The sequence below is a fragment of the Drosophila obscura genome, unplaced genomic scaffold, assembly GCF_018151105.1.
Source record: "Drosophila obscura isolate BZ-5 IFL unplaced genomic scaffold, ASM1815110v1 contig_150, whole genome shotgun sequence".
In the NCBI taxonomy this organism is placed as follows: Eukaryota; Metazoa; Arthropoda; class Insecta; order Diptera; family Drosophilidae; genus Drosophila; species Drosophila obscura.
The window spans coordinates 110,459-123,766 of record NW_024542736.1 but is presented as its reverse complement, the minus strand read 5'-3'; the positions used below and the strand labels follow the sequence as shown (position 1 = coordinate 123,766).

Below are 13,308 nucleotides of genomic sequence, written 5' to 3'. Positions count from 1 at the left end.
CCTTCGCATTTGTTTCGTTGTCTGCTCGACCATTTCCCGGCATGGGGAAGGAGGGGACCATTTGAATTGTGGCAAATTGGCTGTCGGTAATACAAATTTGAAACCGGGCTGTTGTTGCTGTTGCATGAACGCAAATGGGAGGGGGGCAGGGGCATGGGGCATGGCCACTTTGTGGGTCATTCGTTGCTGCGCCTCGACTAGCCCTCCTACTAGGACACTTGTAAACCATAGTAAAAATGTATCAAAAATCTGCTTTTCTGTTTGTTTTCGTCTCGTCAAAAAACCAAGAGAAAAAAATGTACAAAAATCGTTTGTTGGTCGAAGACATCTTAAATAGTTCGATATCTGTTGTGTGGACTCGTGTGTTGCACATTCATTTAAAGTAATTGTGATCCTGTCTAGTTTCTCATAAAATTCCAAAATTTATATCCATCTTCCTCTCTACTTTCGACCTAAATTCGAATTGCTGTCGCAAACAAAAAGAATATACGTACTGGGGGGGGGGACACTGGGGGGAACATGAGCTTGACAATGAAACGGATTCTTTGTCTATTTGTCACAACAATACATACAGTACATATACATATACATATATCTGAAGAATTTCCACTAGTTTACTTAAGGTATTTCGTATTTTAAGAGTGTACCCCTATGGGTGTAGGTATACTTTAGGTATAGTTATAGACACATACTGTTCTGCACATTGAGATACGAGTGAGTAGATAGCAAATTGAATAGAATAGAACGAGTTGCAAGTGGGCTGGGAAAGGGGTGGGGGGAGTGTAGGATTACTACTAGTAGTAGGTACTACCAGGAAGAATCTTTGTAGGTCTGGACATCGTGTAGCTACACATTTAATAAACACATTCTTTAGAATTTCAATTAAAAGTTTCCTATTTTTGTTATTTTTTTTTTTTTGTTCAACAGTTAGTTGTGCCAATATATTTTTAAAAAATATTTGCAATTTTTGTTTTCGTGTTTTTTTGTTTGTTTGTTGTGAATCCGATTACATACTAATACATTTTGTTTAAACATTAAGCCAATGGAATTGCAGTTGTCAAGCACACACCACACAGCACAGCACAGCACACCACACAAAAGACATCAAGAGCGACACTTGAAATGCAGATTGACATCCTGAGTGTTTGCTGCCGATTAAACATTTCGATTTACTTATGAGTGTGTGTGTGTGTGTGTGAGTGTGTTGTGCCCCCTTAAAAATGTCACAAAAATACAATCAAAACATTTTGTTTACTAATCTACCAAAAATACATACATACATACAATAAAATACATTGATGCCACACACATATCATATACATATATCTATATGTAGGTATAATTGGATATTGGTGTAACCTTTGCTTCTCTCCTATCTCCTTTTTAATCTAGAACAACTAACAATATTTCTGTTGTTTGAATGGATTAGTTTAGTTAGTTAGTTTGTTTGCATGTGGGTGGGGTCTTATGTAGAACGCTAAACTATTCAAAATATAATAATACCATTCATTTTGCCATTTGTTTCGGGGCATACATAAGTAATTCAGTCTAATTTGGGAATTGGTCGACGATCTCATTGGTGATCATTGTCGTGGAGCGGTGCAATGCGATGCGATGCGGGTGAGTGCAGGTAGGTGGTGGAACGGGTGGAACCAAACACACGAACAAATGTACAATAGTTGGATCGGATTTATCATCCATCTATCATTTTCTATTTCCATCGATAATTTCATTCCATTATCATCTGAGCTCTGAGGCGGCTCAAATCAAGTGCGACTTGCGGTTGGAGTGCTCAATGGCAGCCAGCAGCTCGTGCTTCTTTCGCACATAGAGGCGTCCCTTCTTCCAGGGATTCTGCAGCTGCAGCGGCTTGAAGTCGTCCCGCAGGCAACGCTCTCGGGCCCCGATCACGGCCACCAGGCAAAAGTTCTCCAGCATATCGGCGCTGTAGATGGGACCGTTGTTGCCTTTCAGCACCACGGCCATGTTGAGCTGCTTGACCACCAGATTGATGACCTCGCGGGCGGTTGTCTTTGGGGTTACGTGGAGCTTGAGGCTGGTGCCACTGGCCAGTCCGGTATTGTAGGCGGTGTACACCTGGATGATGCCCGGTGCCTGCTCCGTGTTCAGGCTGGAGCAGCTGGCCGAGTCCTCTTCGCTGCTCTGGCGAGACAGGCTCTTCGTGGAGGATGCTTTCGAGGTGCTGGCCACCGGCTCCTCGCCGCCCACAGCCCTCAGCTCGGCCAGGGTGCTCTTCAGGTAGGGTCCGCCCTCGCGCAAATTGGCACTGGATGCCGCCTTCACCGCCGGCTTCAGCGGCTTGTGCTCCAGGTCTGTGGCAAAGGCGCCGCTGCCGCTCCTCAGCGACACACTCGATCCGGCCAGATACGGAGCCGAGCTGGAACTATGCACCGTGATGAGCGGCGTCGAGGTCTGGTGCCCGATGTTGGAGCTGGTGCGCTTCCGTTGGGCTGCCACCGCCTGCGAGTGTCGCAGTGCATCCGCCAGGGTGTCATCGGAGCGTGACGGTGGCAGGGCAAAGGCGCTGCTGTTGCTGTTCCCATCCGAGACGGAGTCCACGGCAGAGTAGAAGCTGCGCGTCGTGTAGGTGGAACTCATGGAGTCGCCGCTGTTCTTCCGTAGCGACACCTCCGAGCTCGTGGAGGCCGCGTACCCACTTGTGGATACTTGGAGCAGCTGCTGCTGTTGCTCCTGTTGCATTTGTGACTGCTGCTGCTTGGATGTCGCGGCATCCACTGGGGTGACTGCAGTCTGGCCCAGATTCTGCTCCGATTTCGAGTGCTCCGGCTTGGCCTGCGCCTGATCCTCGTTGGTGCCGGGTCCCGGCCAGCTGCCACGCCCAGTGCCTGTTTTGTTGAACTTACTCTCGCGCACGGGCAGCTGCAGGAGCTGCTTGGACTGGCCCCCCGCCCCGGACAACTCGTCCTGCCGCATCTGGGCAAAGTCGAGGATCTCCCGCATGGCCAGCGACGGCTGGGCACTCTTGTTGCGCGCATAGGCCACCACATCCATCAGCCATCGGACGCTCTTCCACACCAGCGTCAGGCTGGAGCTGAGCTCCTGCAGCGTGGCCAGTCGCTCCTTGGCCGCCTGCAGTTCGCTGCTGGAGAAGGCCTCGCGCAGCGAGTGCGTGGCCAGGGCCGTGTCCAGCTCCAGGATGCACGAGAGCCGTGCATACTTCTGTATAATGGCCGGCTGGTACGTGCGCAGATGGATCATCTCGAATGCCTGGATGCTCAGGCTGGCTAGATCGTCGCGCTGCAGCAGCAGCTCCGATTGTCCGGGCACCGCGCACGATGACTCCGCCGAGGGGCACACAACCAGGAAACTGATGTCGGGACTGTGCTCGATCACCTCCACGTCGTAGAGGCGGTGGGTGGTGGCCTCCGAGGCCTTGATGTTCATCCCAGCGAACAGCTTGTGCATTGCATTGGTGAGATCGTAGAGGAAGAGGCGCTGCACCTCTGTGGTGCCCGACCGTTCGCCGCCGGGCGAACTGAACTCCAGTGGAAGGCGTAGGGGATCGCCGCTACGATGTAGCACCTGCCACTCCTCGGCCGTGATGTGGCTGTTCTCGCGCACCTTGCAGTGGGGCAGCACATTGGGGGTCTTCACGGGCACCACCACCTGGATCTGGTCCATGGAGCACTGCATCTTCAGATAGCCCAGATAGAGGCCCGGCTCGAGCCGCTGCAGGGCCGCCTGCTGGTAGTGCATCTGTTCGCCAATCGATGAGATGAGCAGCTCGTTGATGTTGTAGTCCTCGTGCAGGGCCCCGAGCTTCTTCTGTAACTTGCTGACTGGCAGCCAGCGGGAGTTGAGTATGGAGACGGCCTTCTGGCTCTTCACCGACTGGACGCACGTGAGGACGACGGTGCCCTGCGAGTCCCGCAACGGCTTGTAGTATAGCTGGCCGAGATCCGTGAAGCCCAGCGCCGACTGCATCTGGCAGACGGCCGACAAAAGCTTTGTCCGGAAGTGAACGGCGGACGTGAGATTGCGCTCCATGTCGGAGCGAAGCGACTTGACATCGTCCCAGGTGCAGGCCACCTTCATTAGCCAGTAGTAGTCCATGTGCAGGGCACTCGGATACGATTCGTCGATCTCGATGACGGGCGGAAAGTCCTCGCTGGTCACCAGCACCTTGTCATCGCAGTGGACGATGCACGAGAAGTAGATGCCCCTGTGAAAGAGTCGGATTGCATTTATTCTGGCTCAAGATTGGATCTCTTTATGTGTACTCACCTTCTGAGGGTCTTCTGGAACTTGGACGCCACCGAAAAGAGCTGCTTGATGGTTGTCTTCTTCTTGGGATTGCGTCGCTGTCCGCCCGCAGGATCTAGCGTGAGTTCGGAGACATCGGCGGGTCGGGCCAAACGCACGGCCGTAAACAGGTTGTCCAGAATACGATGGCGACCCACAAATCGGTCCTCGCGATTGTCCAAGTCACGCCAGGCTATCAGGAGGAAGGATGAAGGAGGCATGGCTTAAATGGAGTTGATTGATTGATGGGGGTTCGGGCTACTCACTGGATGGCACCACGCTGGCTGGAACCGAGCTGCGGTAGGCTCCCCAACCCTTGACGTTGCCGCAGGATGCGCGCAGGAAGTATCGACGCCCCTGGGTGAGACCGGATATGTGACACTGGGCGCCCATTGTGCCATGGAAGCTCACCCACTCCAGCAGCTCGCTCTCGCCCACCACATTATTGAAGTCAGCGCGGGTCGACCATTGAACTGTGGCAGATACAGAGAGAGAGGGAGGTTGAGTCAAAACCAAATCAAAATGTGGGTCTAACCGCAATAGCAGGTCGCACAGCAATCAGTGTGTGATTGACGGGCCTGTTTACCTTTAAATTTCGTGCCGATGGCGCCCTCAAAGGGCTCCAGGATTTGTACGCTGATGGAATTGTCGCCGGTGACATCTACGACCACCGAGGCGGGTGCATCTGGCGGCCTGGCCTGGTCCCAGCCCAGCAGCAGGCGTCGCAGACCCTTGACTCGTCGCTCCCAAATGCCGATCTGTTTCTCCACCTCGCTGCCCGTGCAGCCAGTCACAGAGGCACTCGAGTTGCCTGATGACCATGAAAGGGGGGAAAGACCAAGCTGATTAAGAGGCCCAGCCATGAGGGTCGTTGGTTGTGCGCCACTCACCAATTATGATGCTCGAGATGGAGGGTCGCGAAGCGAAAATGGGTGGACAGAGGCCCTCCGGTCCGCTCAGATCGTGAATGCGCGACTCGGCGTCCTGCAGCAGTCCATTTAGCTTGCTGCCGATGTTCTCCGCTGAAACTGCAATGGAGATTGAGATTGATCAGTGAAAGGAACAGCCAAAGATATACTTGAACTTACACTGGGAGCCCTCCATGGCGCCACGTTGAAGCAGCATCTTGGTCATGGAGCGATTGTTGCTCAGAACGGCCAGATCCAAGGCGGAGAGACCATCATTGTTAATGCTGTAAACGAATTGGAGATTGTTAGACATACTTTTATGAATGAGGGATTGGTGGGACTGTACCTGTTCACATCCACATCGGTGGACTCCAGTATGGTGCGTGCCTTGTCCAGATGTCCATGCTCCACGGCCGAGAACAGAGCTATAATAAAATACATATATAAAGAGACTTTAAGTTGCAGTTCCAACTAATCGGATGGCTTAAGATCAAGTAGTCCTAGTTGCATTAGTGGGTTAGTGTTTGGTTGCGTTGCCTTGGGCCTACCCTACCATGCAGATGGAGATTGCTCTGGGTCAGCTTTTCGAACTGTGCCTGTGCCAGTTTCTGTTGCTTCTTGGACATTTTGCTGACACGCGGATGGGGTATGTTGCCGGTTACTTTCGTTCGCAGCTGCACGGGCTGGCGGTGTACGGACAGCTGTTGCACATTGGCCGCCGTGTTCTCATCCCCGGCGGCCAAAGGCGGCGTCTCCAAGTCGGCGGTGGAATCGGTGTTTTCCTCATCATCATCATGGTCATCCCGCAGCTTGGCATTCTTCGGCTGCGAGTGGCGGGAGATGCAGAGCTGAGACTGCGACTGTGTCGAGCGCGGCAGGAGGAACTCCATCTCTCTGAGATCCTGTGTGTGGCAGGAGATTGCGGTGCGTATCTTGGCTACCGTTGCATGCTGCGTCAGCTGATCGGACCAGCGAGGGGACAGCAACGGCGCTGGATAATATGTGGGATAGTTGTTGTCCTTCTGCTGTTGGCTCCGATCTTTGGGTCGCAGCTTCACCTGCTCCACTACAGCAGATTCAGTGTCGCTCTCCCGATGCGACTGCGATTGAATGTTGTCTGGGTTGGTGGATGTGTGGGTTCGCGGGCAGTGGGCAGGGAACAAATAAAAAGGTAAATTCAAATTAAATGCAAAATTAAAAGCAAATAAAAGCTAAATATAAATTAAATGCAGGATTTGTGTTGTGTGTAAATATGTATATACAGAGAGGGCAAATAACCGTGTGAAGGGCCCCTGCCCCGCCGTGGGTGAGTATAATCAGTGGATGGATAATTATAACAATTATTATTGTTTTATTTGCGCCTGCAGTTGCCGGCAAATGGGATTAATTAAATATTAAACATACTCGTAAATGCCTATTCCAGCCGCTTATGTATGTGGTTCTCTCTCCCTTCTGCCCTGACATGAGATGAGATGATGATGACCATCGAACCAATTAAATTAATTATGCAAAAGCGGATTCCAACCTTTTGTTTTGTGTTTGTGTTCGTGTTTGTTTTGTGTGTTTAAATGTTTGTTAGTGTGTGTTTATGTCTCCATGCAACGCGAGAAGCAAGCCACCCACCACTCCTGATAATTATTCCTCCTCCTTTCATTTCAATTGCCCTTAATATGCCTTTCGGTAGTTGTATGTAGGAATGATGATAAATGTAAGTATTTCAAGCGCATTTCTTAATTGCCCCGCATGGGGGCATGGGTACAGTAAACTACCGTTCTCTAACCCATCTCTTACCATCGAAGGCATATTGACTGTGTCGCCGTCGTTGCTGCAACGCAGGCGGAGGCAGTGTGCCGTGGGTAGACACCGCTGATGATGATGCTGTCACTGTCGCCGCCGCCGCCGCCGCTGCTTGTGCCGCTCTTGGGGACACTTTCAATTGACAGAATTTGGTCAGCTCGTTGAGCGTGTGAAACGATTTCTGGCGCATGAACACCGCCGGAGAGCGGAGACAGCTGCTCATCTGGAGTTTCTGCGGCGGACAGGGGACTTTATGGCTATCGCTCTGGTAGCATCTGCAAGAGCATAATATTAACGACCCCGAAACAGATACATATTTTGCCATGGGATTAAGCCAGTGGTTATATGGTCAACAGATGTGTGCTGTGCGCATAAATACGAAACATGAAACATTCAAATGAATATTCATCCAATTTCCACACTCGTTTTATGGTTTTATTTCTTTCTTTCTGCGAAAGGGAACAACTCTCGCGTGAACAAGCGACAAATGGCAACGAGCTTAAGGCGAAATTTATTTCGTTAATGTAATGGCAAGATCTGAGATGCGAGGGAAGCCCTACCACCCTACCCTTTCCTTGTACAGCTTCAGCTGTCTACCCCTTTTCCTTTTTGTCTTTTCCGAATAGCATTTCGAATAGTTCATTGACCCACTTGGAAGCAAATAAAAATCAAACCAAATCAACACATGATGGACATAAAAATGAAATCAAATCAAATCATAGAATGGAATGGAAGCCACAAATGAAAGGCCACAAACATTTCACGGAATCACATCTGAATCTGAATCTGTCACTTAATCGGGATTTATGTATGCATTTCGAACCACTCCCATTCCCGTTTCCACCCACGAATCTTTCGGGGAATAACGATCTACAAAAAGGGTGACGACACCTACGACTGTTCAGGTACGGCATCGGCTTCCGTATGGTGGCCGTGCGCATGCGCGTTGTTCCATAGATCCCCTGCTGGGCATTTCGTGTGATGTCCGCCAGCACAGAGATTGAGTCGTCGCCGCTGAGCGTCCGCTCCAAGTCCGAGTCCAGCGTTGCCTTGGGGGCTGGCTTCGCTTTCGCCTTCTCCTTCTCCTTCTCCGGCTGGCAATAGCTCTCGGGTATCTGCAGCAGCTTGCAGGCCTTCCGCGGCAGCGTTACGCCCACGGGCAGCGTCGACATTAGCTGCTCGATGCCCAATTCCCCCTGATCGGCGGCCAGCCCGGAGCTGGGCTGCCGCTTGAGCGGCACAAACTCGTTCTTGCCCTTCACCTTGGTCGTGACCACGGCCACAGCATCGATTTCGCTCCACAAACGCAGTGCCTTGGCCGCCTTGCTCTTGTCCAGCGTTGTCCTTGTGCCGCCGCCGCTGCTGCGATTGCGCGAATGCAGATGGGCGCGCAGCTTGAAGGGCGACTGCAGCGGCAGGGCGGGACTGTGCAGCTTGCTCTTGAGGCGCCGCAGGGAGGAGCGCACCGAGTGCGAGCGGCGCAGGGCGGGCAGCGTATCCCCGTCCCCGTCATCGTCCTTTTGCGGGGTCGATATCAGCGCCGCCTGCTGATCCTTCAGCTTCGAATACAAGCCCAGTGCTTTGCGACGCTCCATTGATCACTTTAACCGGTTTTTGTTGCGTGGCCTTTTCTTTGTTTCTATCATAAATAAGTTTTTGTTTAACACTTTTGTCGCGTTTTCCGTTTATTTCATTTTATTTTATGGCAGGATTTTCCGTAGTGCGCGTCGCGTGTTTCAAAAATCGAATGTGAGAACTTTTCATCGTACGGGATCGGAGCGAACGTGATTCCGTTCTCTCTCTCCAGTTTTAAAATTTAAATCCTCTCTTTCCATATGAGAGGTGCGATAGTGCTGACGAGTGCTAGCCGTTTTCAAGCCAGATCTTTTCTGTTTTAATATTGGGAATATTATATACATATAGTATATACGCAAAGCCTTAAAGCTCAACGTACGCATTTTCTGTTGTTAAAATCGTGAGTCTGAACTGATGTTAATTTTAGCATTTATATTAAATTTGATTTAACTGCGGCTTCTCTAACCACTATAATATCTCCTTTGAAAAATCACTAGAATAGAAACTAGCTAGCTCTTTTCTAGCTATATTTTCAAATTCTTGATTCCGCTGTAACGAGAGCCAACACTGGTGAGAGCCTGTTTAGGTAGAGGTTCTCTCTCTCTCTCTCTGCTTGCTCTACCTACCCTTATGTATGTATGTTGTTCAGGAAATATCACTCGTTTGATCCCTGTTTACTGTGCTTTTGTGCACTGTACATACATATGTACTTACATACATACATGTATATCTGCCTGTACCTGCATACAAATTCTCTTAAGTAGCAGCAGCAGCGGTTTCAAAATAGAAATCTTCCTCTGGGATGTGCTCTCACGGTGGGATATGGAATATGGATGTGCGGGGGTGTAGTAAAATCAATTATCGCGACATTTCGAGTATCGTAAACCTTAACAAATAATTTCCAGACACCCCTAGAGGATTGTTTGTTGCTGTTGCAGCTATTGCTGATGAGTCGAGGACTCGTCCTGCACTGATTTATCGATGGATGTCTGTCTGTTGGCATTTGGGAGGTGGTGTCACCCTCGCCCCCGCAGGCAACGAAGACAAATGGAAGAAATTAAATCTGTGTCGCGCGTCTATGAGTCGTCTGTCGTCGCGTATCAGGGGCTGATTAGCCCCAACAAAGGGCCCATCGAAGTCAGAGTCAGAGAAAAATTGAAAACTAATTGGAGACTCTTGAAAGGTGAACTCGATGTGCCCTCGATCAAACAGGAAACCGGTTTTATTTTACATTTTCGTGTGTTTTTTTTTTTTTTTTTTTTTTGCTAATTTTAGACATTGTCTCATACGAATGAAATGAGATGAATAAATGTCGCACGCTTGTTTTTAAAATCACTCAGATCTCCACCGAAACGACTTCAAATACTGGGAACAAGTCGTTGTGGCGGAAACCACCTATTATTGTCCAAACACTTGGTCAAGGTCAGGCCTGGGGGCCGCAAATACTGTGACTCAGCCCAGTTTCAGTTTCTGGGCTGGCGGGTGACTCGAATCTTTGAATCAGCCAGACCCACAATTGATTCACCAAAGTGAATCTCAGATAAGTATTATGGGTGCCCTGTTACATATGGAAATATCTATGATTTATTCTAAGAGTAATGCATATGGTCGGTAACTGACTCATAAGTCTCTCTTTTTACTAATCCTGAATTAGTAATGTATTTCCATACAATTTAAGGATTTAAAGCGTCGTGACTGCGGTCTCTGTTCGATGCAGCCGTTCCCTAAAGGGAATTAAGCTATTAATATACTAGAGTGATAATTTTTGTGCTGAACGGCTTCCTAGGATCATAAATACATATTCTGTAACCGTGGATGTCCAAGCGAGCTGTCACTCAATATTCGCAATTATTTGAACACTGAAACAATTCAGAATCACGTTTCTTCATATCACTATTTAATAAGTATTTGTTAAAAAATGATTACCAATAATAACACACACACACGCACACATTTCCTGCCAGCAGCTATGCCTCGCGGCACGTACCGGGATCAATCCCAAGCCGTTTCACTGATACTATCAGGTTTCAGTGCCACCATACCACCCATCGCCAGCTCCCCGTGGATCAACTTAAACTGTCAATTGAGGGCGTGCAATAAATAAAATTTGCTGACCCATAAACTTGAAAAAAGGGAGGGGGAATGGGGGGAGTGAGTGTGGGTCGCCCAGGGCACTCGGTTTGCAATTGTAGGATAATAAAATTTATGAAGCTACGCAGGACAAAATTGCCCCACAATAAATCACAGCAAAGGCTCTCGACGACAGCCCAGGACGGTAGAAGGGGAGATTGGGAGGGTATGGACAGGACACGACACGACAGGATTGGATAGAGGTCATCCATTGGACTAACAGCCCACCAGCCACAGCCCGCAGACCACATCCATATCCTCCCTTCAGCAGACAAAACAACATAATCCACTTAATAGAGCCGACAACAGACTCGACTCCCAATAATGGTGGGGATGCCGATCCCGGGCTCCCACTAGTCCCCTTCCTCCACCCTAACACAAGTAGTAATTTATTCCGATTTCATCTTGCATTCTGCGCTGTCATAATTGTCAGATCTACCACACATTAAGCAAAGTTACGAGCAGCAGACAAGCGGCAGCAAAGGAGAAGAGAAGAAGGAATTTTTGACTTAATTTAAATAAATTTGTCGCTTCCTCAATAAAAGCTCCAAAGAGGCAGGGCAGGGCAGGGCAGCGAAGAGAACGAAACTCTGTGTGTCTGGAGCCGGGCACTTGGAAACGAGCGCCAGAAAGCGCAAAAAATAACATACTTTACATGTCTCTGATTTCGAGAGTACAAATCGCGTTATGAGTGAGGCAGAGGCAGCAGCCAAGCGGAGTTCAGGCGGAAATGCTAATTGAATTTAAGTAACCAGAACCCCACAGGCATTATTACTGCCACCAAGAGAAAGGAGACACAGACAGAGAGACAGAGAGAAAGAGAGAGAGGAGAGAGAGAGTAAAGAGCCAACTTGACCTTTGTCTCTGCAATCAGCAAAAGCATTTAATTCTATTGGTTTAGTGTGCCAAATCACAGAACTAATGTATTCATATTAATCAGATATGCAAATTGGGGACCCTCGTCGCTATCGTCATCGCCAAATGAAAATGTTGCAAGAAAAGAAACAAAAAAAACCTGAATGGAAAAGTCACTGGCTCTTTGGGGGTTGGTAGAAACTGGCAAATACCCTGGCAAATCAATGGCATTCCTCTGGGGGATAAATATCTGATAGATATATTCATCTGATTAATGTTTTGTTCCCTTGCAAGTACAGAAAAAAGAATTCGAAGTACTGCAAGTGGTAGGGATCTGCATTCCAAAGATTAACCAAGATATAAATGTATTTTCTCTTCGTTCCAATGCCAGCATAAAATGCCCTCTTTAAAGGGTATCACACACAAACACACACTCTCAAACGAGTGAACGAGTGACAAAAAAGCGGAATAGAAAAAGTCAAAGCCAAAATGGCAATAAACGTTTTGACCGGGTCACTTGGACTTGCCCATTTCCTGGCCTGGCCCGGCCTGTCCTCTATTTTCCACCTCCATCCTCCTGCTGCTGATTCCCAGCACCACTCCTCGTTTGGAAGCCAACACAAACCAATAAGCCAGCATTTAAAATTATGTAAATCCAGCGCGATTTGCACAAAGTTTTTGCCGTTGTTGGTCCGATTTTTGTGCTACTTTTTTCCCTTGGCTCTTGGGCTGTGAGTGGGGTCAAGGCGCAAATCTGTCGTGCATAAAGGGATCTCTGGGTTATTCCAAATTTTTTTCTGTTTTGTTTGCTGGCTCTCAAATTGAAAAGTTTATGCGAAATATAGGGGCAGAGTCCGGTCCGGCAGAAGATGTCGGCAGTGGTGGCACTACTATTAACATGGCTAAATTTGCCATGGGATAAAAATTTGTTAACGAAAGCAACGAAACAAAATATTCCCCTAAATGGGAGCCCACTTTTTTATGACTCGTAATTGAAGCAAAGTGGCTCCCATTGTATTAATAATTCATGAAAAATCTACAGACAGATCCTTGGGTGTCCGTTCATTAAAGTTTTCAGACGATTGGCGGATAGATCCGTTGCCAGAATACAAGTTTTTACCTGGCAGTTTCTGGCCCAAAATATATCGCCATGGAAATTAATAAACACAGTGAATGGAACTTAAATTTTTGTACGGCTTTCGCTAGACAAATTCTCTTGATTAAACTTTTTATAACTACATCTGTGTGTGGGTGTCTTCGAGTTTATCTTTGATTCCCAGAATTCATCGGCTTCCGACAGTTTTTCATAGGGTACCCTCCCCCCATAAGCCTTAATGCATCAGCGACACATTTAGGTCAGGCTGTCACACACAGTTGCGTGTATGCGTGTGTGTGTGTGTGTGACCTTTGAGGGCATTAAGTTCAAAAGTCGTACAATTTTGTGCCCCACAGCATTTGACATATGTATGTACGCACACTCGACCATTCCAGAGGCCATTCATTTGCATGTTTGTGCTGTGGGATATCCGCTTGGGGTTCTCGGCTCGGCTCGGCTTGGATCAGATCGGATCGGGCGTTGGTGCGCGCGCCGTGTGTGTGTGTGGGCTCTACGTGCTCATTGCGTTGTTCTTGGGGCACAACGTGACAAACGAAAGTTCAATTCAACCCAAGATAGACACGAAAGAATCACAGCTATAATGGCTGGAAGCAGCCGCAGCGACAACGACAACGACAAAGGCATACAACATTTCATTTATAT

General features: G+C 48.6%; 1 protein-coding gene across 3 annotated transcripts in view; it reads right to left on the bottom strand.

Moving 5' to 3' along the window:
• Positions 1–1,346: 1,346 nt before the first annotated feature.
• LOC111066446 overlaps positions 1,347–13,308 on the bottom strand; it is a 28,727-nt gene continuing 16,765 nt past the window's right edge. Inside the window, exons 1-9 of one of the 3 annotated variants that reach the window (XM_022355075.2) lie at positions 7,885–8,705; positions 5,746–6,309; positions 5,539–5,617; positions 5,373–5,476; positions 5,175–5,312; positions 4,871–5,095; positions 4,551–4,757; positions 4,267–4,477; positions 1,347–4,204 (exon numbers count right to left, since the gene is read on the bottom strand). In XM_022355075.2, the coding sequence (XP_022210767.2) occupies positions 1,762–4,204; positions 4,267–4,477; positions 4,551–4,757; positions 4,871–5,095; positions 5,175–5,312; positions 5,373–5,476; positions 5,539–5,617; positions 5,746–6,309; positions 7,885–8,584 (4,671 nt within the window). In that variant the 5' untranslated portion in view covers positions 8,585–8,705 and the 3' untranslated portion in view covers positions 1,347–1,761. Of the gene's footprint in view, positions 4,205–4,266; positions 4,478–4,550; positions 4,758–4,870; positions 5,096–5,174; positions 5,313–5,372; positions 5,477–5,538; positions 5,618–5,745; positions 6,310–6,983; positions 7,080–7,884; positions 8,706–13,308 lie in introns of those variants that run through there. The other 2 variants (XM_041591576.1, XM_022355074.2) reach the window with 2 other exon arrangements.